At 46.8% G+C, this 26682-nt stretch overlaps 1 protein-coding gene across 1 annotated transcript in view; it reads right to left on the bottom strand.

Annotated features, from left to right (window-relative positions):
- Nucleotides 1–26682, bottom strand: part of POLR1A (polymerase (RNA) I polypeptide A) — a 74017-nt gene that overhangs the window by 32204 nt on the left and 15131 nt on the right. Inside the window, exons 7-14 of the mRNA XM_006764012.1 lie at nucleotides 23637–23723; nucleotides 22177–22282; nucleotides 21720–21882; nucleotides 18756–18926; nucleotides 18499–18621; nucleotides 15432–15662; nucleotides 10315–10569; nucleotides 2141–2332 (exon numbers count right to left, since the gene is read on the bottom strand). Coding sequence (XP_006764075.1) covers nucleotides 2141–2332; nucleotides 10315–10569; nucleotides 15432–15662; nucleotides 18499–18621; nucleotides 18756–18926; nucleotides 21720–21882; nucleotides 22177–22282; nucleotides 23637–23723 — 1328 coding nt within the window. The remainder of the gene's footprint in view (nucleotides 1–2140; nucleotides 2333–10314; nucleotides 10570–15431; nucleotides 15663–18498; nucleotides 18622–18755; nucleotides 18927–21719; nucleotides 21883–22176; nucleotides 22283–23636; nucleotides 23724–26682) is intronic.

The following is a 26682-nucleotide window of genomic DNA, read 5'->3' as shown; positions in this document are numbered from 1 at the left end:
TGGAGAGCAGCTACAGTGTTTGCACAGGTTCAAGCCTCAGACTCATGAGAGGGCACAGTCCTCTCATGGCCATGTGCAAGTCCCAGCTTGGAGGGCAGACCCCTACCAGCACAATTACAGCCAACAGCTAGAGTTGTAAGCTTGAACCTATGGTCCAAACACGTGATACCACGTGGCTTGATAGAGTTCAGGTGCATGTAATTGAGTAGGATTGAAACCCAGGAGAAGGCTGTAAACATGCCCTCTTTGCCTCTCGTGGAATCTGGCTATAAAATAAAGAGACGGCTTACAGGCCGTGGCACTGTCTCTCTCCATCAGAGAGGGCAGCGGAGCACCCAGACCCAGCTTTCTTCTCTGTTTGTCTTTTCTACTACAGTGTTTGGCCAGGTTCAAGCCTCAGACTCATGAGAGGGCACAGTCCTCCCATGGCCATGTGCAAGTCCCAGCTTGGAGGGCAGACCCCTAGTAGCACAATTACAGCCAACAGCTATAGTTGTAAGCTTGAACCTATGGTCCAAACACGTGATACCACGTGGCTTGATAGAGTTCAGGTGCATGTAATTGAGTAGGATTGAAACCCAGGAGAAGGTTGTAACCATGCCCTTACTTTGCCTCGTGGAATTTGGCTATAAAATAAAGAGACGGCTTACAGGCCGTGGCACTGTCTCTCTCCATCAGAGAGGGCAGCGTCCCACCCACACCCAGCTTCCTTCTCTTGTCTGTCTTTTCTCAATCCCTCACGGCCCCGACACAGTGTCATCCTTGGCCGTGCTGGCGCAGCACAGGGAAGTATTTTGAAATAAGTGAAAATACAACATATCATAATTTGTAGGATGTTATTAATAGAACTTAGGGGGGGAAATTTATACATAAAGTACTTATAAAGAAAACAGTCTCAAATCAATGATGTCAGCTTCAACCTTAAGTAACTAGAAAAAGAAAAGCAAATAAACCCAATGAAAACAGAAGAAAGTAAATAATAAAGCTCAAAGTAAAATCAATGAAACAGGGAACAGAAAAATAGAAAAAGTCTATGAAAGCTGTTTTTCTGAGAGCAATAAAACCAACAAACCCTAGTCAAATTGATCAGGAAAATTGAGAGAGAAGACATAAATTACCAATATCAGGAATGAGAAAGGTGGCCCACCTACAGATTGTACAGATAGAAAAGGATGATAAAGGAATATTATGATTAACTTTATGCCTATAAATTCAACAACTTATTTAAAATGGACAAAATCCTTGAGAAAACCAAGTATTAAAGCTCATTCAAGAAATAAGACGACCTGCTCCGGCCCATGCACTGAAAGGTCACTGATTCGATTCCCTTTCAGGGGCATGTTCCTGGGTTGCAGGTTCCACCCTTAGCACGTGCGAGAGGCAACCAGGCGATGTGTTTCTCTCACATTAATGTTTCTCTCTCTCTCTTTCTTTTTGTCTCTCTCTCTCCCCCTCCCCCTTCCTCCCTTCCACTGTCTAAAAAATCAATGGAAAAAATATCCTCGGGTGAGGATTACCAACAAAAAAGATAACCTGAAGAGTATCCCTGTATGTATGTACTAGAGAAATAAAAATTTTAGTTTAAACAAAGGATTTCAGGATGATTTTGAAAGTCTCTTTCTGCTCTTCAGTCCTTTAAGTCTGTGGACCTTGGATTTGACTGGTTTTTAGTTGTTAAACCAACCTCACATTCCTGGGATAATCTTTACTTGGTTGGGAGGCATTACCGACAGCACAAGCACATATATATATATTTAAATATTTTTATTGATTCCAGAGAGGAAGGAAGAGGGAGAGAGGGAGTTGGTTGTGAGGATTAAGTAAGATAACATAGCTAAAGCACTCAGCCCTCGCAGCAACTACTACCAACACTACCACCAACACCACTGCCCATAGCCACCATTTGGACTCATCACATTTGAGGTCATCACATTTAAGTTAGAAGCAAAGGACGGAAACCATGCAGCCTACTACTCCGTTGAAGCCCCCAGACCCAAGAGCCCCTCAAAGAGGAAGTCACAGTATTGTCTGATTAGTTACTTGTCTGTCCCTGGCGTGGGCTCCTCTGGGAATGAAACCTGATATAGGAGTGGCCGGTGGCCTTCTGATATATACACTCTGGCCGTTTTCTCCCAATTACCTGCTTTCCTGTCCACAGTGGAAAAGGCTTCAGGATGGCAGGAGCAAAGAGCTTCACGTGTCCCACTTTGTCAGTGAGTCCTCGGTATATCAGTTCCATATACTGCTCCCGGGTGAAAAAGCAACCTCGGATGGTCATATTTGCACCCGCAATCATGTGATCTTGGATCAATCCTGCCAATGGCTGGCCATCCTACAAATCAAAACAGAAATGGGAAGAAGAACAAGAATAAATTTTAAGTCCCATTCTAATTCCTAATCATCTGCCTGGCGGCCGCCTCGTATCAACAGTCCTGTCTCATGTTGTCCTTTCCCACAGCCTAGGAGGCAGGTGCCGAGGCCTCTCATTTTGAGAGTAAACTGCCGCCCAGAGCACATGGCCAGGGCCTCCTTCCGCCGTTGCATTGCCCACAGTTCTCTATCAAAACTGCGTCAAAACCATCCATTTCCCCAAGCCTTGCCGCCATGATCCCATCTGGTTCTAGTTACTCCAGCATATTTTTGGCATTTATGCACAAATTTGGTCTGGCTGCTGCTAGCTATGTTCTTGTTTTTATATTTTGGTTTTATGCTTTAGTATTTTTCTCACATTTCTGGCCTGGTTCTCCTCTAAATTGGTCATCCATCCAACAAATAGTTATTGAGAGCTGACTGTGCGGTCTAATCACTGGGTTAGAACTTCAATCTACTTCTGTGGACCAAACAGGCACAATCCTTTATGAGGAGGAAGAGCTGGACAGTAAGCAGATGTCTGGATGAATACATCGGCACAAAGAGTTTTAAATGACATGGAAGAAAATCACAGAATGGTTCATCATACAGATCTGCGGTAGGGGGAGGGTCAGGAGTGGGCAGCGTTACAGCGAGGCCTGAGAGTGATGCAGGGCAGGGGGCAGGGGTTCAGGCAGAGGCTCCTGGGAGGGTCATGGAAGGGCCCTGACACACATGACTGCTGAAGGAAGAACGTCCTGTGAGTGTTCACAACGCAGCATGTGTCCATGGTGGGCGGTGAAAAGGCCGTTTTCCACCAGATGTCCAAACAAGGGCTTGCATGTAGGTTTGGTGGGTACATTCATCTCCTTGGGCACTTGCCACAGGGTTTCTGACCCTTAGCCTCCTAACCCTCTCTGCAGGTCTGTGTTCATGGCAACATAAGGCAGACTAAAGAATAGCTGTGCTCACTGACATTCTTTCAGAAGCAGTTTTTGCAAACTTTTCAATGTTTATAGGAACTTGAAAAAAAAATCTGAAGATTGTTAGCATTTGATTATTTGCCAAATATGACCCAATATTATGGCCATATTTCATAAGCAGAGCTAAAGGACTTAATGCAGCCTTGGAGAAGCACCAGGAACTAAACCACAAGCACTAATTCAAAAGCTGAAAAGGGCACTTGTCAAATAGTCTAAGTACCAGGACAATGGCTCTATGTAAATTCAAAGTTAATTATTACAAATGGATGGATGAGTGCTGTCAATCGAAGGCAAGATCAGAAAGAGCAAATAGCCCTTCCAACTTCAATAAAAATTACGCTCTGGCCCTGGCCGGATGGCTCAGTTGGTTGGACCGTTGTCCTTATACCAAAAGGTTGCAGGTTCAATCCCTGGTTGGGGACGCATATGGGAGGCAACTGATGGATGTTTCTCTCTCACATCATTGTTTCTCTCTCTCTCTCTCTCTCTCTCTCTCTCTAAGATCATCGCTCTAAAATATCAATAAAAACATATCTTCAGTTGAGGGGGAAAAAGTTATGTTGTAGTTCATATAAATGCATCCTTTCAGAAATATTAAAATGCATTATTACATTCGTAAGAGAATAAATAGTGTTGGCATATTTCCTGTCCCTGTAGGTTAACCAAATAATGCAAAATTTCTAAATTCTTCATGTCTTAGTAAAAAGAAGGCCTCCTTCTCATCCTCGGACTTTCACGTACTAAGCAGCACGTTGGTTGGAGCATCATCCTGTTCACCAAGGATGGAGGTTCGATTCCCAGTCAGGGCACATAGCTAGGCTGCAGGTTCCATCCTGGTTGGGGACGCATATGGGAGGCAACTGATGGATGTTTCTCTCTCACATCATTGTTTCTCTCTCTCTCTCTCTCTCTCTCTCTCTCTAAGATCAATAAACATATCCTCAGGTGAAGATTAAAAAATATATACTCTGTAGCTTGTTCCAAAGACATGGTCTTATTTTGCTTGGGGGAAAACCCAAACCAATATTACACATTTGACTCATCCCACAATCTTTGGAGGCAGATACAGATTTTTCCTTTTGTTTTCTTCCTTTAAAGAACATAATTACAGGTTATGTGACCCATTCCATGCCTTCTCCTTTCTCTGTCCAGATTTCTACATGACTAGAAAATTATCTTAATGATTAAATTGTTTTCAATGCAATAATCATGAGTTCTAGGAAGGAATGCTGATTAAAGCAATTTACTAAGGGTCAACTTATGATTCTGAATTTCCTAAATCCTGCTTAGGATCAAAAAGACCATCTCTAAACAAAAAACCCAGATAATTGTCAGCTATCCTATTCCATTTAATATCACAGCAAAATGATATTACAAGTAATATCTTTGGTCAGGATGCTCAGAGAATTAGGGTTTTCTATGACTTGAATCTTCTAGCTGACTAAGTAGAAGTCAGAAAACGATTCTCAAGCCTTGTTAAAAATAATTTCCACAAAGCAATGGCCCTCAATAAATTTAAGAAAGAAAAAAGTTAATTCACAAAGAAAAACATAAATAAAAAGTTTAACTATTTTCTGAAAAGAAATAAAGTCCCATTCATTTTAAGTAAACAGACAGTACACAACTCTATTAAATACTTACAAACCAAAAAAATAAATTTACTTTAATGTGTATTATGGTTAGTTAAGGAAGAATACCTGGAAATGTAAAAGGAATGGAAACATGAACAGAGAAATGAAGACAAAGAAAGGTATACCAAAAACATTAAAAAATATATATGGCTTTCCTAGTTTAACAAAACCACTTCTTGTTCTCTAAGGACACTGCCACCAAATTACTTCAACACATGTTGCATTTTTATAACCATTAGTAAAAAGGAGGATTCCCCCTCTTGGCATTAACACCAAGGACTAAATGAAATGTATCAAAAATTAAAAACCCTTTAACTAAGACAAAAGATATTGACTAAGAGTGAAGCGAACCCTCAGATCATTCCCTAGAAATTTTCACTATTTGTTAAGCCAACTATGCTGGCTAATTTATTAAGCCAATTATAAAGCTACTAGAAGCCCAGCACACAGAATTCATGCACTCTGGGGGGCGGGGGGGTCCCTCAGGAGCGGGCCTAAGTCATCAGTCAGACATCCTCAGTACTGCTGCGGAGGTGGGAAAGACTCTTGCCACTGTGGCTGCACTTGCCAGCAGTGAGCTGGGCTTGTGGCTGAGCAGCACTTCCCCTGTGGGAGCGCACTGACCACCAGGGGGCAGCTCCTGCATTGAGCATCTGCCCCGTCGTGGTCAGTGTGTGTCATAGCAACTGGTCGTTCTGCCATTTGGTCAATTTGCATATTAGCCTTTTATTATATAGGATTACAAAGGTTAAAAGACAAAAATAGGAAGAGCATGTATAATAACAACAATAAATTCAGGGATACACATACACACACACACACAAAAAAAAACACCTAGTAAAAATAATGACAAAAACACAAGCATGAAGAGAGTGAGTAAAAACTGTAGTGATTTTACAACATAATAAAGACCATATGTAACAAACTCACAGCTAACATCATACTCAACAGGGAAAAGAAAGAAGTGTTTTTCTTAAGATTAGGAACAAGAAGGGATGTCCACTTTCACCACTCCTAATCAACATAGTACTGGAAGTAGCAGCCATAGCAATTAGAGAAGAAAAATAAATTAAAAGCATCCAAATTGGAAAGGAAGAAGTAAAATTGTCATTATTCGCAGATGACATGATATTATGTATAGAGAACCCTAAAGATGCCACCAAGGAACTACAAGAATTGGTAAGTTAATTCAGTAAAGTAGCAGGATTCAAAAACATTCAGAAATTGGTGGCATTTTTATACACCAATAATGAACTATCAGAAATGGAAACTAAGAAAACAATCCCATTTACAATTGCATCAAAAAAATAAAATACCTAGGAATAAATTTAACCAAGGACTTGTACTCAGAAAATTGTAAGACACTGAAGAAAGAAACTGAAGAATATACCAATAAATGGAAGCATATACCATGTTCACAGATAGAAAGAATTAACATCAAAGCATCTATAGATTCAATGCAATCCCTATCAAAATATCAATGGCATTTTTGACAGAGCTAGAACAAATAATCCTAAAATTTATATGGACTAAGAAAGAGCCCAAATAGCCATAGCAATCTGGAGAAAGAAAAATAAAGTGGGAGGTATTATGCTACCTGATATCAAGCTATACTAGAAGGTCATAGTAATCAAAACCACATGATACTGCCATTAAAAAAAGAAACATAGATCAACGGAACAGAATAAAGAGTCCAGAAATAAACCTGCAGCTATATGGCAAATTAATCTATGATAAAGTAGGCAAGAATATACAATGGAGTTAAGATAGTATATTAAATAAATGGTGTTGGGAAAATTGGACAGATACATGCAAAACAATGGAATCAGGTCACTTACACCATATATAAAAATCAACTCAAAATGGATTAAAGACTTAAATGTAAGGCTCAAAACTATAAAACTCCTAGAAGAACACATAGTTAGTAAACTCTGACGTTTCTTAATAATTTTTCTGATATGCCTCCTCAGGCAAGGGAAACAAACAAACAAAAATAAACAAATGGGACTACATCAAACTAAAAAGTTTTTGCACAGCAAAGGAAACCATGGACAAAACAAAAAGACCACCCACTGAATGGCAGAACATATCCGTTAAGGATACATCTGAGAAGAGGTTAATTTCCAAAATTATAAGAACTCAGACAACTCAACATTAAAACACCAAACAATCCAATTAGAAAATGGGTAGAGGACCTGAATAGACACTTCTCCAAAGAGGACATACAGATATCCAATAGATAGCGGGGCCTTGACTTATGAGTTTAATTCGTTCCGAGACTGAGCTCGTTAACTCAAATTACTCTATCAACTCAATGCAAAAAATCTGCCGAGAGACAGCTGGTATCTCAAAAAACTCGTTAGTCAGGACACTCGTAAGTCAAGGCTCCACTGTATATGAAAATGTTCAACATCACTAATCAACAGAGAAATGCAAATTAAAATCATAATGAGAGATCACCTCATACCTGACAGAACGGCTCTCATCAATAAGTCAACAAACAGCAAGTGCTGGCGAGGATGAGAGGATGATAAGGAAAGGAACCATTATACATTGTTGATGCAAATTCAAATTGATGCAGCCACTATAGTAAACAGTATGGAGGTTCCTCAAAAATTAAAAATTCAGATACAGAGAACAAATTGATCATCCCCAGATGGGAGGAGGGTTGGGTGGACAGCTGAAAAGGTGAAAGGGATTAAGAAGTAAAATTGGCCCTAATCCGTTTGGCTCAGCGGATAGAGTGTCCGCCTGGGGACTGAAGGGTCCCAGGTTCGATTCCGGTCAAGGGCACGTACCGTGGTTGTGGGCTCGATCCCCAGTAGGGGATGTGCAGGAGGCAGCTGATCAATGATTCTCTCTCATCACTGATGTTTCTATCTCTCTCTCCTTCTCCCTTCTTCTCTGAAATCAATAAAGAAATATATTTTTTTTTAAAGAAGAAGTAAAATTGCCAAATATAAAAACAGTCAAAAGGGCCCTGGCCTACATGGCTTAGTCGTTAGAATGTCAGCCCTCAAACTGAAGGATCTTGAGTTGGATTCTAGGTCAAAGGCACACACCTTGGTTGCAGGTTTGTTCCCCAGCCCCAGTTGGGGCATGTGCGGGAGGCAACCAATCCATGTGTCTCTCTTGCATCGATAATTCTCTCTCTCTGCTCCCCGCCCTCCCTTCTACTCTCTCTAAAAATCAGTGCAAAAATATCCTTAGGTGAGGAGTAACAAAACAAAGAAATAATCAAAGGGATGTAAAGTACAGCACAGGGAATATAGTCTGTAACGTAATAACTATATACGGTGTCAGGTGGATACTAGACTCACTGTGGGGAGCACTTCGTAAGGTATATAAAGGTATATAAAGCACATCATAAGGTATATCACTATGTTGCAGACCTGAAATTAATATAGTATTGTATGTCAACTGTGAAAAATAAGATTAAAAAAAGAAATTAATTTATTGATATAAGCTTCCTTACCTATGTTCTGCCTGTCTCCCAACCTTAAACTCAATAGGCATGTAATCCAGAGTGATGAGGCACTCTGAATTTACACAGGCCTGCCCGCCACAGCACATATGTAAGCATGAAGCTCTATACTACCTTTTTAAAGAAAAATCAGGGACAGAACATCCAAGATTCACTAGTAGGAGAATTTCAGAGTACCCCAACTCCCCATGCAGCTAATGTCCGGAGGCCACTCTGCCAGCAAAAACTCACCCATTTGCTGCTCTCTGCTGGTGTCCTGTGGGGGAATGTGACACTGCTCTAGAGCAGAGAGCTGGCTCAACAGGGCTGAACATGTGCTTGGGTTCAAGTCCTGGCCTCACTGCTGGCTGGCAAGTTAGTCATTTGTGCTTCCTCATGTGAAAATCGCACCTGCCCCGTAGGCTGCTGTGAGGACTAAGTAAGAGGGTGTTTGCAAATTGCTTGGGCAGTGCCTGGTGAACAGGGCTTTTATTGCCACCACTGCCACAGCTATGGCCACCATTATTTTACATGAACAGGCAAAAAGCCAATTCCCAAATTAATCGTATTATTCCAAGTATATCTTCTAGTTAGCAGTAAAAATTAGTAAAACTATTTCTTCTAATTTCTGAGTAACCTGAGTGGGCCCTAACTCCTCCTTCCTACTTTCAGGCCTTCCCTAGTCATCAGCTGGCTAAGGTGGGCAGAGGAGGGAAATAAAGTTAAACTCAGATATCTGGGTCATGAAGCTACTGTGATGTGTCTGGGAAAGAAGCTGGGATACGCGGCCCCTGGCCACCGGCCTGACTCCCAGGGAGGCAGATGACTGAGGAGAGAGAAGTTCCAGAGGAGAGAGCGCTAATTGATGCGGGACATCTCTGAGCAGCCTCCAGTGGTCCCTGAGTGCGAAGGTTCCATCCCTCTGCAGAAGGCCAGCAGGGCCCATAGAGGGGATACGAATAAAACCCCAGAGAACCTGGGAGCTCCTGTCCTTCCTCCTGCTTCTCCGCTGTGTCCAGGGGCAAGCAACACACTCCTGTGTGAAGGTGGACATTGACAGCACCTAACCCACCCTCTGCCAGGAGGGTGAAAGGAGAAGCCTCCAAAGTCCTCTGCAGTGTCTGGTGCTGAAAAAGCGCTTGGAAACGGTAGCCACAATCCTATTGCTATTACTGCTAGTTCTTTCATCCTCCAACACAGTCTAAGTGGATGATGTGTCACTGTGAATCACTGTGATGCAAAGGCTTATACTTTAAAGGCCTCAGGCCTTTGGGGTGAGGGGCGAGGGGGGACTGGCTCTCCCCATTCTGTTCCTCCCCTGAGCGTGCTGACTCGGGCCTCTGCCATGAGAACGGGTCGTCTGGCCAGGCCAGGGGGAGGGAAGCGGCATTCCCAGGGGTTCCTCTGGATGGCCGTGTTCACATGGGTCTGCCTCTGAGAACCAACCTCGGAATGAGAAGGAAGGGGCTCAAAGAGAGGCCTCTGTGGCCTGGAAGGGGCTCTCATTCGGGCCCTTGGAGTTGTCTCTTAAAATTCAAGCATCTCAGAATTCAAAGGATCAAAGTTATCTGAGAACCACGGGGACCAGCACAGTTGGGATGCTACTCCTTGCCAAGGGTAATAAACATTAAGTCTGGAAGACAAGGCCTATTATGTAACTTTTGGTGATGAATCTTATGATTTCTATTTTTAAAAGGCAGCGAAACAGAAACCTTTCCCTGGCTCTAAGCAACCAGAGGGCCGAAACCCCACCTGGAGGAAGCCAGGACCCTGTGATCCACATGCTTCTGCCCTGAGCTGTCCCGACCCCAGGAGCTGGAGGGCCCAGCTCGAAAGGGCCACGTTGTGCCAGGCTGTGACTGCGGACCAGCCTCACGGTCAGACCTACCTTGGGAACAAGGTACTGCTGATCTGTGCAGGCCAGGACGTAGGCCTCGGCCCGGCCCAGTTCACTCTGGGGGAAGTGGGCATTCATCTCGTCTCCATCAAAGTCAGCGTTATAGGCCTTGCAGTTGGCATAGTGGAGCCGCAGGACTTTCTCTTCGGGCAGGATGCGGGCGTGGTGCGCCTGGATGGAAGGTCTGTGCAGGGTGGGCTGTCGGCTCAGCAGGAGAACGTCCCCGTTCTTCACGTGCCGGCACACCTGCGCCAGGGTGTAGGACAGACTATGATCAGCGGCAACTTCAACATCATTACCACTATCCCTGGAGCTCACCTCAGCCTGGCCGAGTGTGGCTTCCATCTGTCTCCTGCTTTATTCAACCAAATAAAAGGGAGTTTTTAGACTGGAGCAAAACTCTAAACATCTTTGAGAAATAGCTACTAGTCCCTCTGGTGCTTTGAGAAATCGCTACTAGTCCAGCATAGCTCCATCCAGGCTGTGGGCTCAGAGGGACAGCAGCAGACAAGGCTCCAGGCCCCTGTCCAGTAATCTCTGTCTCCTTCAGAGATGCATGGCCTCTCTGGAGCCCTGAATTCATCAGAGAATTAATCTGAAGAAAGAAATGAACACTTCTGAAGACAGCATATCCGGATAGAATCCTGAGAGCCCCGGGTCTGAAAGGATTTGGCAGAACTCTAGCATTCCCTCGCCCCCGACGCTCACACGTGAGTCTGTTACTCTACGTATAAATTCCACGTTTACAAATACCTTGCCTAACCTCAGACAGCGGAGCCAGGACCGCTGGGGTTCTCGATTCCCAGTTCCAGGCCCTCTGAACACATTTCATTACACTCCAAAAATTACTTAAAAGTTTAAATTGCCATAGGCTTTGGGAAAGCAATTTTTTTAAAAAAATATATTTTATTGATTTTTTACAGAGAGAAAGGGAGAGGGATAGAGAGTTAGAAACATTGATGAGAAAGAAACATCAATTCAGCTGCCTCCTGCACACCCCGCACTGGGGATGTGCCCGCAACCAAGGTATATGTCCTTGACCGGAATCGAACCTGGGACCCTTGAGTCCGCAGGCCAACGCTCTATCCACTGAGCCAAACAATTTAGGGCATGGGAAAGCAATTTGAAAAAAGATTCTAGGACATTTAAAACTAATTTCCTTTTGGCCTTTCAGAAGAAAAGGAGCGCCAATGAAAGGTTATATAAACATTATGTTTATGTAGCACACTTTTTAACAGTGGCAAAAACTGAAAATAACCTGGCTGCCCACTGAAGGGGCACAGGGGAATAAAGTATGGTGTACACTATGAAATATTATGCAGTGATGAGAAGGGCCGACTTAAATCTATACTAGTCCTGAAGTGATGGCAATAATGTATTTCAGTATAAAAAACATATCTAGGTGCTGTCTACAGTGATAGAATGAGGCAATTTAAAGCCCACCCCAACTCTGTACGCGTTTATATACACAAGGGAAAAGGGGGCTTGGATCCTCAACAACCTGTTACTATGGTCTCCTTGGGGGCAGGGGCACATGGGGAAGGTAAGGCACGATTATCATTACATTATTGTCAATACCTTTATACATCTGATTATTGCTCATGTTACAATGAGCATTTATTTACCTCTGCAAGACTATTTAAAAAGATCATAAACTATTTTTGAACAAAGCAAGAACTATTTCACAAGTGGTATGCTCACTGTGAGGGAAAAAGAGAAAACAAACTAATTTGAAGAGAATAAAAACAACAACTAATTTTACCCCTTAAAGATAACCACCATTCCTGCGTTTTCCCTCTCACAGATATGTCATTGGTCATGTCCTCCTGACAGAACACCTCCCACCACAAAACTGGCTTTAATATTAGGCTCACTAAGCCTTTTACTGCCTTTATCTTATGTTACATTAACCATCGGCTTCCTAAATGATAAATATAAATGCTACTTTAAAAAACAAACACATAACCCTGCCGGTGTTGCTCAGTGGTTGTGTTAACCTATGAACCAGGAGGTCATGGTTCCATTCCCAATCAGGGCACATGCCCTGGTTGCAGGCTCAGCCCCCAGTAGGGGGCATGGAGGAGGCAGTTGATCAATGATTCTCTCTAATCATTGATGTTTCTCTCTCTCTCTCTCTCTCTCTCTCTCTCTCCCCCCTTCCTCTCTGAAATCAATAAAAACATATTTGTCAATCCCCAGTGGAGGGCGTGCAGGAGGCAGCTGATCAATGATTCTCTCTCCTCACTTATGTTTCTCTCTCTCTCTCTCTCTCTCTCTCTCTCTCTCTCCCCCCTTCCTCTCTGAAATCAATAAAAACATATTTAAAAAACAAAAATAACAAACAAATGCATAAAGGCAACTAATCTGCATGTCCCCTAAGCAGCCAGGGGAATCATGGAGATGGGGTGAGACCTCTCTGCACCCCAGGTTTCCTCTAAATCCCAGCAGACAACAAATTACAACAAGGCCAGTGTGTTCTTACATTGTCCACATTTATGCAGCTGCATCAGAAGGTTGGAGAAAGAGGGGCTAGAGGTTACGAAGAGATGCTCCCCACCTCCCTCCCCCCATTCCTCCTCCCCTGGGCTGGTTTCCTCCAGCTCAGGAAGCAGGGGGCAGACCCCTCACATCCGGAAAGGCAGGCCCAAGAGCACCTGGTGCAGTCAGTCTTTCTGCTCCCTGAGAAATTCCAATTCCGCCTTCCTGCCCCCACGTCCACGTTTCCAAGGAGACCTGGGTTCTGAAGATCCCCATGAGCATTTGCGCAGGGCATGCCACGGAGCCTGAGCTGACTTTCAAGGTCATATTTCCTTAGGCTCCCAAGGGAGAAATTGCTGGACCTGTGGCCCAGGCCCAAACCTCCAGGCTGGGCCTCGGATCCGAGTCTCACAGCTTCAACACATCCTCCAGGATAAGCAAAGCCCACAGCTGGGAAGGCACGCAGGCCAGACGGGCAGGCACCAGCCAATCCAAACAGAAACCCTGGAGCACAGGGTGTTCCCCGGGCCAAGGCAAACCTGAGGCCCTTCCTTTCTCTTGTCTCTAAATAAACATTGCAGTGAAAATTAGTGTGCCCAGTGCCCGGGTCAGAGCTTTCGGAGGCAGCTCCGGAGCCAAAGTCAGCTTCTGGCAGACTGCTGGGCTGAGAACGAAGACTTGGGCCTCCTGGCCACTTCCTCCTCCATTTACAAGGCCCACGGGAAGGAGCAGGGACATCACACCTCCCAGCAAATAGGTCTCCCAGTCACCCTTTCCCCTTCTCTCTTAACCCTCTCATCCTCTCCGGGACCTGTCACTTCCCCCAGCCCTAGCCTGGTCCTGATCCATATACAACGCCATTAACCAAAGTCCTTACAACTTACAAATAGACTGTAAGTGCACGCGCATTTGATAAAACGTGTATCATATGTGACGTTATTGAGACTTTGGAGAATAGAGATAACCATCCTGCCCTATCTGGTTTGGCCCAGTGGTTACAGCATTGGCCCTCGGACTGAACGGTCGTGGGTTTGATTCCGGTCAAGGGCATGTCCCTGGGTTGCAGACTGGATCCCTGGCCCTGGTTAGGGCACATGCGGGGGGCAACCAATGAATGTGTCTCTCTCACATCTATGCTTCTCTCTCTCTGTCTCCCCCCCTCCCTTCCACTCTCTCTAAAAATGAATAGAAAAAATATCCTCAGGTGAGGATTAATGACAACAATAAAAAGATAATCATGCTGAGTCCTCAGGTTCTGATGTAAGCACCACTTTTCCTTCATAAGTCCCTTCTTGCCTTTGCCCCTGGGCCACATCATCAGGCCCAATGTGGTCCCTCATGCCTCAGCCTCCTGAACCTCAGCCTGGATCCGGCCCTCCACAGGGCTTCCTGTCACCCTCACCTGTCTCCTGATGTCTCCAAACCCTCCCTCCAGGCCACCCTGCAGCATGGCCCTCAGACTCCTTCCTTCTCCAGCTCATGCACATAAAGTCACCATCTCCACTGCTATTCCCCATGTGTCTGCCGCAGCACTCAACAGTGGGCAACACATTTAGCTCCAGGGTGGCCGGACCTTGTCCCTGGAGACTGGCAAAGTGCAGCACGGAGCAGCAGTGGACCCGCACTCAGTGCCGCCGGACCCCCCCCTGCTTTCCTCAACTTTTCTCTCAAAATTTCCTACTGAGGCTGTTTCACACGCTCGACTTTACTGTAGTAAATTCAATGAAATACACCTGGACTTCTCTTGCAGCTCTCACAGCTCCTAGAAAAACACCACGCACTTAAAGAGAGCAGAATAACCTGTGAGCCTGAACACACATCTGAATGCGCTAGAAAGAAAAGTTGGTGACTTGTTCTGTTTCTGCACGTGTCCCCTGCCACCAAAGTGGAAACCACGGGGCACGTTACTGCTCTACCTTAGGAGAGCTGAAAACGGGGAGGAAGCGAGACCACAGGCCTCGCTGAAGAAGGGTGGGAACCTTGCTGGTCCCACAACAAGGCCAAGAGCGCTTCCTTTTCCTCTGTTTCTCTTCCAAAGTTCTTTCAGGGCTGAGCAAACAGTAATGCACTGACCCATTGCCAAAGACCTAGTCAGCCCCCGACTCTGGGCTGTCAGTGAGAAATCAAACCCAGACTGACTCTATAAAACTCTAACAACTTCTGCCACAATCATCTGCTACCCTCTGCCGGCACGAATGGCTATTATTTGACAAGTGCTGCCACCCGCTGATTTCACGCTCTCAGCCAACATTGCTAGTCAGTCCTTTACTCTTACCAGTGGAGCCTAGATAAGGCCCAGGATCCCTTAAAACAGTGGTTCTCAACCTTGGCTGCACATTAGAATCACCTGGGAATCTTGAAAATCCTGATTTCTGGGCCTCATCCTCCAGAAATTCTGTTTCTTTCTTATGGAGTGGAGCCACAGCCAGCACTCACTGCAGCCCCAGCATTCCCACAGCCAGCACTCACTGCAGCCCCACAGCTGCACTCACTGCAGCCCCAGCACCCCCACAGCTAGCACTCACTGCAGCTCCAGCACCCCCACAGCCAGCACTCACTGCAGCCCCAGCACCCCCACAGCCGCACTCACTGCACCACAGCTACAGTGATCAAACCTGCCCACTACTCACAATTTTTGTCCCCTGGGGTTTCGGTGCCCCAGTGGCTGGTGTCAGGAGCTGCTTAGCCACGGCTTCCCGTTGGGTTAGGTCCACAGCGCTCAGGGCTGTGCGACTGCCATCCTCATTGATGACCATGGAGGCTCCGGGGTGCACATTGGGGCCATTGATGACTGCTTGCCTCAGTTCCTGTACATTCCAGGGGGTAACTGGCTGAGGGTAGGTCAGTTTTGTGGCAAACACCTGAAAATGATGAATGGATATAAAAACTCAGGGTGGGCAAGAAAGGTTACATGGACCCAAAGTCTGACACAACAAGCTGTGACTTTTTCTCAAACATGTGCAGGTGCGGTCTTACCCAAAAGGGTTCTCTAAGGAGGGAAGACATGGCCTGTCTTTTCCACAGGCCATACCTCCATATTCGAGGCCTGAAGGCAGGGTTGGGGAACTGTTTTTCTGCCAAGGGCCATTTAGATATTTATAACATCATTCGAGGGCCATACAAAATTAACTTAAAAATTAGCCTGCTAGCCCAGCCGGTATGGCTCAGTGATTGAGCGTCAGACTACAAACCAGGAGGTCACTGGTTTAATTCCCCGTCAGGGCACATGCCTGGGTTGTGGGTTCAGTCCCCAGTAGGGGATGTGCAAGAGGCAGCCAATCCATGATTCTCTCTCATGATTGATGTTTCTATCTCTCTCTCTCTCCCTTCCTCTCTGAAATCAATTTAAAAAACGCTACAATTGGTCAAACATTTAATTAACTCACCCCTAACGCCTTGGCAGGGCCAGACCAAATGATTTCTCGGGCCTTACATGGCGGGGGCCGGCTGTTCCCCACTCCTGCCTTAAGGAAACAGAGTTCGGGCCCTGTCCCAGAAGTCTGTCTGAGAGAATGATCTGAGTATTGCCTTCTACACGTAAGAATTTTTTTTTTATTTGAGATATTTATTCGTAAAGATATATGTTCCTACATGTCCACTGCAGCATTTTTCACAGACCCATTCTTTCTTTTTTATTGATCTGAGAGAGAAAGGGAGAGATAGAAACATTAATCAGTTGCCTCCTGCATGCCCCCTACTGGGAATGGAGCCCAAAACTTGGGCATGTGCCCTGACTGGGAATCAAACTGATGACCTTTTGGTTTATGGGTCGACACTTAACCACTGACCCACACTGGCTGGACATGTAAGAATTTTTAACCCATTCTAAAACAACATCATTTCCTCCTCTGCCAGTAAATCCATGGACCCCAAAGGGAACACAGAATGGGACACTAGCTTGAGAGAGGTGGCGAGTGCCGGCTCTCAAGTACCACCCCCCACCCCCGCCCCCAGCAGGCATCACCAACGGATCGAGGCTCTTGCCCTGAGCCCAGACACGGCATCAGGGTCTTGTCACTCGGCAGCTCCAGCAGCCATCATAGTCAAGGTGGCACCGGAAACCACCTCGGCTTCCTGAGACACAAGACGATGCAGCGCCCCACTGAACACGAGACTGCAACACATCCACTCCAAGGAAAACAAGTTCCCTGCTTCAGTGAGTTTCCGAGCTACTGAATATCTTAAACTCTTTGATGCTTCTAAATGCACATAAATGCCTCCGAGAGTCTGAGTCCTATGTAAGGGACCTTGTTGAATTTTGTCCCGCTCTCGGCCCCAACAGCACCTTGTGAGCGGCCTTCCTACGCTCCCTTCCCGCTGATGCACTGACCCTGCCTGAGTGTTCTGTTCCTGTGTATCTGTGTCTCCACCACTGGCATGTGAGTTTCAGGGGGGACACTCTAGTCTATGGGGTTCACTACTGAGTCATATTTCACCTCCTTTGCTCCCATAACACCTCTCCACAGATGCTGGGGGAAGGGTGTACCTCAAGGACCAAGAGCAGTTTCACAGGCTCTGCTCCTCACAGCCATCAGTGAGCAACAAGCCTGGGCCACCACGGCCCTGAGACCTGGGGCGGGTTGGGGGTGGCTGCAGGTGACTTCCGAGCCCCCGTAAGGGGACAGCCATGACCAAATGAGCTCAATCCAAGAACGAGGCCTGGGAGCCCTGAATGTGGAAAGAGAAGGCAGCACGAACAGTCTCTCCCAAAGCTGGGACACTCCAGGCACCAGAGGCCAAAGCCACGAGGGGCAGCCCCTGCCCTCTGCCCAGAAAGAGCAACAAACCAGGTGTGGCCTCTCTCCCCGGGGCCTCAGACTCATGAGCATCACCACTGGCTCCATGATGCCATTCCCAGCAAAGACCTAAAGTTCCCAGAAGGTGGTGGGCTGAATGTCCCGACTCTCGTCCCCTCGACGGTCATGGCCTTGCTGAGGAAGCCTGGTGTGCCGAGAGAGAGGAGGCAGAGAGCGCCGCTCATCCCTAGCACTCCCCCGAGAGCAGCAGCAGCAGGGCAGTGCATGCAGAAATGACTCTCCACGGAGGGAATTAAACCATCTTCATTATTACTGACCTCAAGGCCCATTAAGGAGGAAGCCGATTAAAGGGCTGCTGCTAATGAGCACCACAGCTTGCACTGGTGGGGAAGTGAAAAGCGGAAGCTGGCTCCCTAAGGAAACACTAATGGGTGGACGGGGTGAACCGCTTACCCAGAGGAAGTCGGAGGACGGACAACTCACACACGCCTCCGCTCTGGCAGCGCGCTCTCCTCCCTCTCCCTGGCAACCACGGGCACACACCCCTGACTCCTGGCACCGGGCGAGTCCATGGGATGAAATCCCCTTCCCTCTGGCTCATCTCTGTTGTACAGCCACTCTGACTAGGAGGGTGTAAAGACTAGGCCAAGACAGGCAGAGGGAAGATATGCGGTGGGGACGTGGAACACCCTGCAGTCAGCTCCCTGTGGCCCAGGAGTGGGTCTTCCTTAGAGGGAAATGGTGTCTGAAGACCTGGCAAGGAGTGAGAGCAATGCCATCACACAGCCTCGAATCCCCTCCAAAGACTTAACCAGGAAGAGGGAGAAGCTGTCTTCCCCCAACCCTCCCGTCACACAGTCTGCCACACGCCTTCTCTCCAGCCCTCCTCCACACTCCCCTCTGCGCCCAACAGCAGCAAACACGGCCCCTCCGCACACACCATGGGGATTCCGATTTCGTTGGTGTTGATGTACATGTCTGGGCAGATGACGGAACGGGCCGCGTAGTCGACTCGCTTTCCCATCATGTGCTTTCGGAATAAGCCCTCCTTCTTCTCGAGGATCTATATGGGAGGGAGGGAAGTCCAAAGAAGGCATTTTATTAAAAATCAAGTATATTTATTATTTTCTTGGTTCAATACAAATGCTTATTACTTGACCCCTTCAGCCAGCAATGGGGATCCAACTTACTGCTCACCTGTCTAATGCCAGGGTACTTTTCTGTCATTAATTTGTCCATCTCGCTATCAAACACAATATTGACGTGGCTCTGAAGGCGAATCCAAATGTTGTAGAGTTTGTCTGTGAGGGACTGGCCTGGAAGCATACTCAAAAAGGATCGGTCCATCCCATTCGAAGAGTCTTTTTCCTGGCAGGACAACCAAGAAAACAAGCATGATGGAAAACCCTCAAAAGAGCAGGCTAGATTTATTTCTCTTGCTTACTCTAGCGTCAGTTCACATCAACAAAACATGAGCCCCGTTCCATACTTCCCAGCCAGTCTCTCTGCAGGAGTAAAATGAACTCAACATTAAAGCAGGCGTCTTTCGTTTCTTTTGGGCCCACACACATTTATTATCTCACAGTTCTGTGTGTCAGGCACCCGGGCGCAGCTTCACCGGCTTTTGTGCTTCAGCGTCTCCCAGGCCGTGGCGCCGTCGGCCAGTGCTGGGCTCTCATGTGAAGGTTCGCCGGGGAAGGGTCTAACTCTAAGCTGACATGGCTGTTGGCCGAATTCCGTTTCTCAAGGGCTGCCAGACTGAGCCTCAGTTCCTAGTCGGCTGCACCTTCGATTACTTGCCATGTGGGTTCTCTAACATGGTAGCTTGTTTCATCAAACTACTCGCAGCAGTTGCCGAAATCCCTTAATGTCTCATTTTTAAGGCAACCCTAGAAACCCTTCCCCCATCCATACTCCTTTTATGAAACTCTGTTATCCTGCCAGGTAACGGATTCTCCTACGGAGTTACAGCTATATTTACGGTCTTGGAAAAACCTGATCCAAAGCACTTACAAAAATGCAGGTGGAAAATTTCTTAGAAGGGAAAAACGTTTGCCATGTGATTTTTTATATCGTTAGTTAGGATGTGGGTCCCTGATTGGGGTATGTCGAGGGGCTGGGCTGGCTGATCTCCAAGCTTCACTGGAATATTTATCCAATCCTTTTCTGTCCCTGGCTCTGCCTCCTTCTCTTCTCCCCTCCTGCTAGGAGGTAGGCCCTGAGGCCTTAAGTTGCCTAAGAGCACCACCTACTGACACTGTCCAGCCACCACTGGCCCATCCGGCCGAGGATGACACAGGAGCCAACAGATGGTTCCATGTCCCGCAGTGTGGGTTGGATGACAGAGGAAACCTGTCAGTGCGTTGGAGGAGGGCAGAGGAAGGGTGAAGACCCAGTAACCGGGAATGCTGCGGAACCCATTAGCGATGAAGTAGGCTTGTCCTCAACCTGAGAACAGCGGGGCATCTTTAGTGACAGGGACGCATGGACGTATTTTCTGCTCTGGCCGAAGCAGGGAGAGATGTCCCCTGTACGATGACAGAGGCCCTGTCAGCCTAACTCACTGCTCTAGCATTACCTGACTCGGGCCCACGTGACTACTTCTGAAATGAGAGACTATCTCACCGGGATCCTCAGTGCTTAGCCCAGCAGGCGCCTGGCCCACGGCAGGCATTTGCGATTCGCGGGAGGACTGCCATGGGAACAGAATGTGGGAAGCGAGGCGGGGAACAAATCAGAAGGTGTCCTATAATCAGATGGAAAGAGGGCACTGTGACTTCAGGTTACAAGGACCTTAGGAATCAGAGAGGATACTGTTTACTTCTTCAGAGACTCAGCTTTTCTGTTGTTGTTTGTGGGGCTTTTGACAAGGGACTACCTCATTTTTAAGGGATTGTTTGTGGGGTTTTTTTGACAAGGGACTACCTCATTTTTAAGGGATTGTTTGTGGGATTTTTTTGACAAGAGACTACCTTATTTTTAAGGGCCATCAAAATAAAGTTCTACTCTCTGGTCACTGGACCTGGCTATCCGATTGCTTTCTCCTCCACACTGGACTAGGGCCTGAAGATGGCCCATTTCTCAGACTTGGGATTTTTAAAAGCACACCTACACTGCCCTGGCCGGTTAGAGTGGCGGCCTGCATGCCAAAGGGTCGAGGGTTTGATTCCTGGGCAAAGGTACGTACCTGGGTTGCAGTTCAATCTCCAGCCCCAGTTGGGGCGCATGCGGGAGGCAACCAATTGATGTGTCTCTCTCACATTGATGTTTCTTGCTCTCCCCTGCCCCCTTCCACTCTCTCTAAAAACCCATGGAAAACATATCCTCGGGTGGGGATTAACAACAACAACAAACAAAAGCTCACCTACAGTGCAGATCTGAAACTTAAGGAAACCCACAGAAAGCCCAAGGAGAAAGGCTGGGTAACTGACTGCATGTCCAGGGCAAATGCTGGCGCCACCTGGTGATGGGCCTCGTTCATAGCAGGACTGTGGCTGCAGCTAGAAGAGAGCCTGAGCCCAGTCTCCTCAGGCCTGAAAAAGCCCTTCCTATGGCACCCAGACAGCAACCACCTCAGCTCTGGGTGGGGCCTCAGTGACGTCAGCAAGGCCCCCTATACCCACTGACCACCTGGCACACTGAAGGGTTCGAGACGTGTTTGCTGAGATGGACAAAATGCATTCAGCACCACCACTTACGGAACAGGAAGCTTGAGGCCCCAAACCTCATAGTCCTATTCAGGGAAGTTCCTAGCATCTCTAACACTGCCTTCCTGACCCCCAGTGCTGGAGATCTTAATGAGCCAGACCTCTGGGCGAGTTGGGATCTGGACTTGTAACCCAGGAGGAACTTTCTTAGGGCCCAAGGGAAGCAAACTCTTCTTTCTAGAGCTGCCAAGGGTAGGTGGCCCAGACAACCTGTGTGTAAAACCTCATGACAGACCACACCCCTTACAGTAGAGATGAGTCCACAAAATTAAAGCAACTCAACCGAGGTCACTGGGGTGAACGCAGACCTTCCCATGCTCAGACCGTGCTTTCCCCTGACGTCACCTATGCTTTCCCAAACTGAGCCCAACCAGCACCCACAGCATTCTGCACCCACTGGAGAGTTAGAACTCAGCGCGGGCATTTATGACATCAGCTCCAAGACAGGCCTCACCTCGTCTGTGGCAGGTGCTGCCACCTCCCATGGCAGCTCCTGTTCTTGGGCCATCAATGCCAGAAGCTTTCGGATCAGAACCACGTCCTTCATGACAGCCTGCAAATTCACCGTCTGGCCGTTGGTATACATCTGGTCCCCCAAGCGATTGACAGGACGATACCTGCAGGGGGACACATGGCATCAGTGAATGTTTAGTGTGGGGGAAGGGTCATGTTGTTCAGCCTCTCACCCATCCCTACTATAAGCATCTCACACCCCACCACACTCAGGACAACCAATATTCCCACCGCATTCAGGACAAATAGGAGGAAATCCTCCCACCACCTGCCGCCTGGAAGCAGAACTGCTGTTCTATTTCTCAGTGCCCGCCACCCCTCCACCCTCTCCTGAGGCCATCATTCAGTTACCCAGTGCACCCTCTCCAGGTGAAATAAAGTCAATTAAAGGGCATCACCTTGAGGGTGGCACCACCAAGAAATCCAGGAAGAACATAGTGGGGTTGAATCTAGACTCCATGTCAACATCTTCCAGTCCCGAAAAAAGGAAATTCAGAAAGAATCCTGTGTTTGAAATGAACCAAAAAGATCATTTAAATCTATGTTGGAACATGGATGGATAAAATGTTTTACTAACTGAACTAAAAAACACAACCCACCAGAATATAGGACAATCTCTCTATATATAAAAGCCTAAGCGACCAGCCGACCGGCCAGCAACTATGATGCTCAATGATCACTAGGGGGGAAGACACTCAACGCAGGAGCTGCTGTGCAACAGCAACTTTGCAGAGTGCCCTCTCACACTCCGGGAGCCCTCGGGGGATGTGGGACTGCCAGTTTTGGTCTGATCCCCACAGGCCTGGCCGAGGTACCTCACCTGCCAGAGGGACCCTGCTCACTCTGCAGACGCCCTTTGAGCCCTTGTGCCGGTGTGGAGGGACCGTGGGAGGTTGGCTCCAGAGCGTGTCTGGCCAGTCTCACCCAGTCCTGCCCTGCCGGCCACCTTCTAATTAATTTCCTATCAATGTGCACAAATCTGTGCACCGGGCCTCTAGTGTAAAATAAATTCACATTTTTCTTTATAAAACTGAGCAAAAAATAGCCTCTGGGTGTTGGGAGCCTGCACACAGATGTGACTATGGGACGGCAGCACTTAGCTCAGGGTTGAAATGGGGAGGGATGGGAAATAAAAAAGGCCGCTTGTCTCAGACTTACACACACGTACACAATTACTTTGGTGTTTGTCAGACACATATTTGAAATATGGAAAGAAAAAAAATGAAACCAAAAAAGTTAGCCTTAAAAATCAAAACAAAAATCCTGCACACTGATGCTCCAAGAGGGTTCTTCTGTGGATTCAAAGCTAATAGTCCAATGACCTTAAAGGAAACGCAGGGAGAGTGAATAGCACGCGCCAGGGCTGCCACGTACACGACCACGGGACCCTGAGTGCTCTTCCCCTGCCCCGGCAAAGCTCAGCACCAGCTTCATCGTGAAGTGCTTATCCACACACAGTGGTTCCACCAGGGTCCCAGGACACTGTCTCAGAGGGTGGGTGACAGGAGGGTGCGGGTATACTGCACAGGCTCTGCTACACACTCAAAAGGGAAGGAAGGATTTTCCTTTCTTCAGGGAATTAAGATATAACAATCCTAACTAAAAATACATGTTAAAGTTCATGTTTTGATCTTCAGATGGAATGGCCACAGAGACCTCACAGACAGAGTTAAAGGCCTTCTCCTTTCCATAATGCATCAGTGACAATGCCCTGAAGGCTGACCCAAACCTGCACTGATTTCAGGAGAGAGCTACAATAGCCACAACTCCGAAAAGACGAGAATAACAGGGCAGGGTAATGAGGCCAGGGAATCAAAGCCAAGGGGAGGTAAAGCGTATCCTCTAGGCGGGGCAGCACCTTCATTCTTCCAAAGGGCGGTGAGGTGCTCCCGTGCGCCGGTGGGTGTCAGGTACCCTCGTTTTCCCATTTGCGCTTCGTCAATTCCTGGAGCAGAGGAGAGATCAAGGCACAAGTCAGTATCAGGCACGCCTTTGGCACTGGGATTTATCAATTCTTTCCCCCATCCTGCCAAGCCTGCAATTTGATCATAAAAACTCGAGGACAGCATAGCCCCAGCTGAGTATTTTCCCCTCTTGATCTAATTTTTAAAGTCACGAAAACAATGTAACTACTTTTATAAAATCAATAGAGCAGAAGGGAAAAACCACCCACCATCCCATCACAGTCCATTATGTCACTGTTATCACTTTATGTATCCCTCTCCATGCCTCGGTTGAAGCAATGTGTTAGATCCCTGTCATGTGAGCCGTGGACTTACTCATATACTTGGCTCTTGTGAGCATATTTCCTGGCCATCATTTTTAATGGCTGCATGAGAATCTGCTCAGAGGATGTTTTCCGAAGTGATTTCACCAAACTCTTATAATTGGACATGTGGGTTGATCCCAGTTTTTTACTATTGTAAGTAACATTCTGGTTTTTTTTTTTAAAAAAACCTGTATGCACATTGCTTTTACAAGAAACGTTCACTGAAATAGAATTATAGGTAAATGGACGTGAACATTTTTTTAAAAGTTGTTGATTCCTTTTTAAAGAAGATATGTTTTTATTGATTTCAGAGGAAGGGAGAGAGGAAGAGAGATAGAAACATCAATGATGAGAGGATGAGAAAGACTCATCAGTTGGCTGCCTCCTGCACGCCCCCTAGTGGGGATAGAGCCCGCAACCTGGGCATATGCCCTGACCAGGAATCAAGCCATGACCTCGATGGATCCATGGATCCGTGCTCAATGACCAAGCCACACCCGCTGGGCATGAACACTTTTATGGGTACATGTATGCTCCATTTCTTCTTACGTATTATCAAAGTCTAGGACAGCATAGTCACCGCTCTGAATATTTTCCCTATGTGAGGAATAGATTGGTTTTGGTTTCTCAGTTCAAGCAAAATCACTCTGGAATATTATCAGCTATACCCAGGGTGAGTCAGAAAATCAGACCTGGGCTGCCACTCAGGAGGTCAGACTCCAGGCACTTAGATGGTTAACAAAGATATAAGCAATGTGAGCATCTAGGTTTAAAACTATCAACTTCTTCCAGGACACACTCATGGAAATTAAATATTACTCCATCTTCCCTTTTTATGTACTCACCAGGGCAGGAACCCCATCTTGTCTGTTTCTAGCACCCGACACCGTGGCCAGTACATTGTGTCAGATACTAAACAGTCAATGGCCTGAATGCACATGTTCAAGATATGCTAAGATAATCTATATTTAAAAACCTCACTCTTTTGCCTTTTTCTATAGTTGTAAAATCCAGCTTCATTCCACCTCCAATTCTCCGATTAGTTTCTTGACCACCCACAGTATGTTATCACTAGTTCTTTTTTAAATGTTTTTTTAATTGATATCAAAGACAGGAAAGGGAAAGATAGATAAAAACATCAATAATGAGAATCATCGACTGGCTGCCTCCTACACCCCCGCAGCCCCACTATTGAGGATCCAGCCCACAACCCAGGCATGTGCCCCGACCGGGAATTGAACAGTGACCTCCTGGTTCATAGGTCGATGCTCAAACACTGAACCACACCGCTGGGCTGCTATCACAAGTTATTAGAGAAATCTGTAACTTGAATAATAATGGATATAATTTAGTTAACTATTCTCTATTAATAGGCATTTAAGCCATTTCCAATTTTAACTACTTAAGCAGCACTGTGGGTATTCTTAGGACAAAGTCATAGAAGCAGAATTGCTGGGTGAAGGAGTCTACATTTAACATTTTGATTCCTATAAGAGCAAAACATTTCAACCAGTTAATGTAACAGAAGGGAGTGGGGGTATGAAACAAAAAGGCACTGACCTTCAGGAATAACCAAAGCATCATATGTTCAGAAGGAAAAAAGAGGACCCTATTAACCCAAGGAACAACTTTGTGGGCACTTCTGGGAACAACTCTCTGCGCGTTCTTTCCTCCTCAACAGGCTTGAAGGGCTGAGGAAGGCCAGCTGAAGCTGCAGTCTCTCTGGGCATGGAGTGCCCTCCCTCCCGCCCCTCCCCCTTTAACAGATGACAGTTGCTCAATCACAGGATTCGAAGCAGAAGAGACCTGCAGGAAGCTACCACCTCGCATGGGCTGCACCCTCCGTGCAGCCTGCCAGAATGAACGCTGCCTGGATGGGAGTTGGAACATCGCTGATGTGTTTCATTCCGCTCTGAGAGCTGCCATGGGAATGCTAAAGGGAGCTGGAAGGTTATATAACTTGGGGAAGACTCCATCACAGTGGAATGTCTTGGCTATGAGAATTCTCATTAAAAATGCTAATGTGGCTCTGGCCAGCTGGCTTGGTTTGTTGGAGCATCATCCTGTACACCAAAAAGGTTGTAGGTTCGATTCCCACTCGGGGTAGCTACCTAGGTTGTGGGTTCAATCCCCGGTCAGGGCATGTGTGGGAAGCAGCCAATTGATGTTTCTCTTCCCCCCGTCCAACCCACCCCCCTTCTCCCTTCCTCTCTAAAATCTAGAAACATATCCTTGGGTGAGGTTTTAAAAAATAATTGAAAAAACACGAATAACAAAAAAATAAAATAAAAATGCTAGGGTGCACTGGGGGGCTCGAGGTGCACTCTGAGAGTATGTAGCACTTCAAAGCTATGGCTCTCCTCATGGGTGACTTGTGGGGACAACTGAGGCACAGTCACTGCTTGGCTCCCTTTGGTATCAGGAATGCGGCCAGAGCCTAACTCCACATCACCTGCTCTCTGGAGTCATTGACCTGTGCCCAGTAGCCTCCTCTGAGAGCGGAGACCACGTGGTCAGGTCTCCACCTGGCACCATGCTCAGCCACAAGCATGTTTCATGAGGTGGAGAGCCCAAAAAGCAAACGTCTGTTAAATGCTAAAACCCAACCTAGAACCATGGAAGACAACTGCTGACT

Source organism: Myotis davidii, unplaced genomic scaffold, assembly GCF_000327345.1.
Source record: "Myotis davidii unplaced genomic scaffold, ASM32734v1 scaffold339, whole genome shotgun sequence".
NCBI classification, from domain to species: Eukaryota; Metazoa; Chordata; class Mammalia; order Chiroptera; family Vespertilionidae; genus Myotis; species Myotis davidii.
This window is presented reverse-complemented; position numbering and strand designations above follow the sequence as displayed.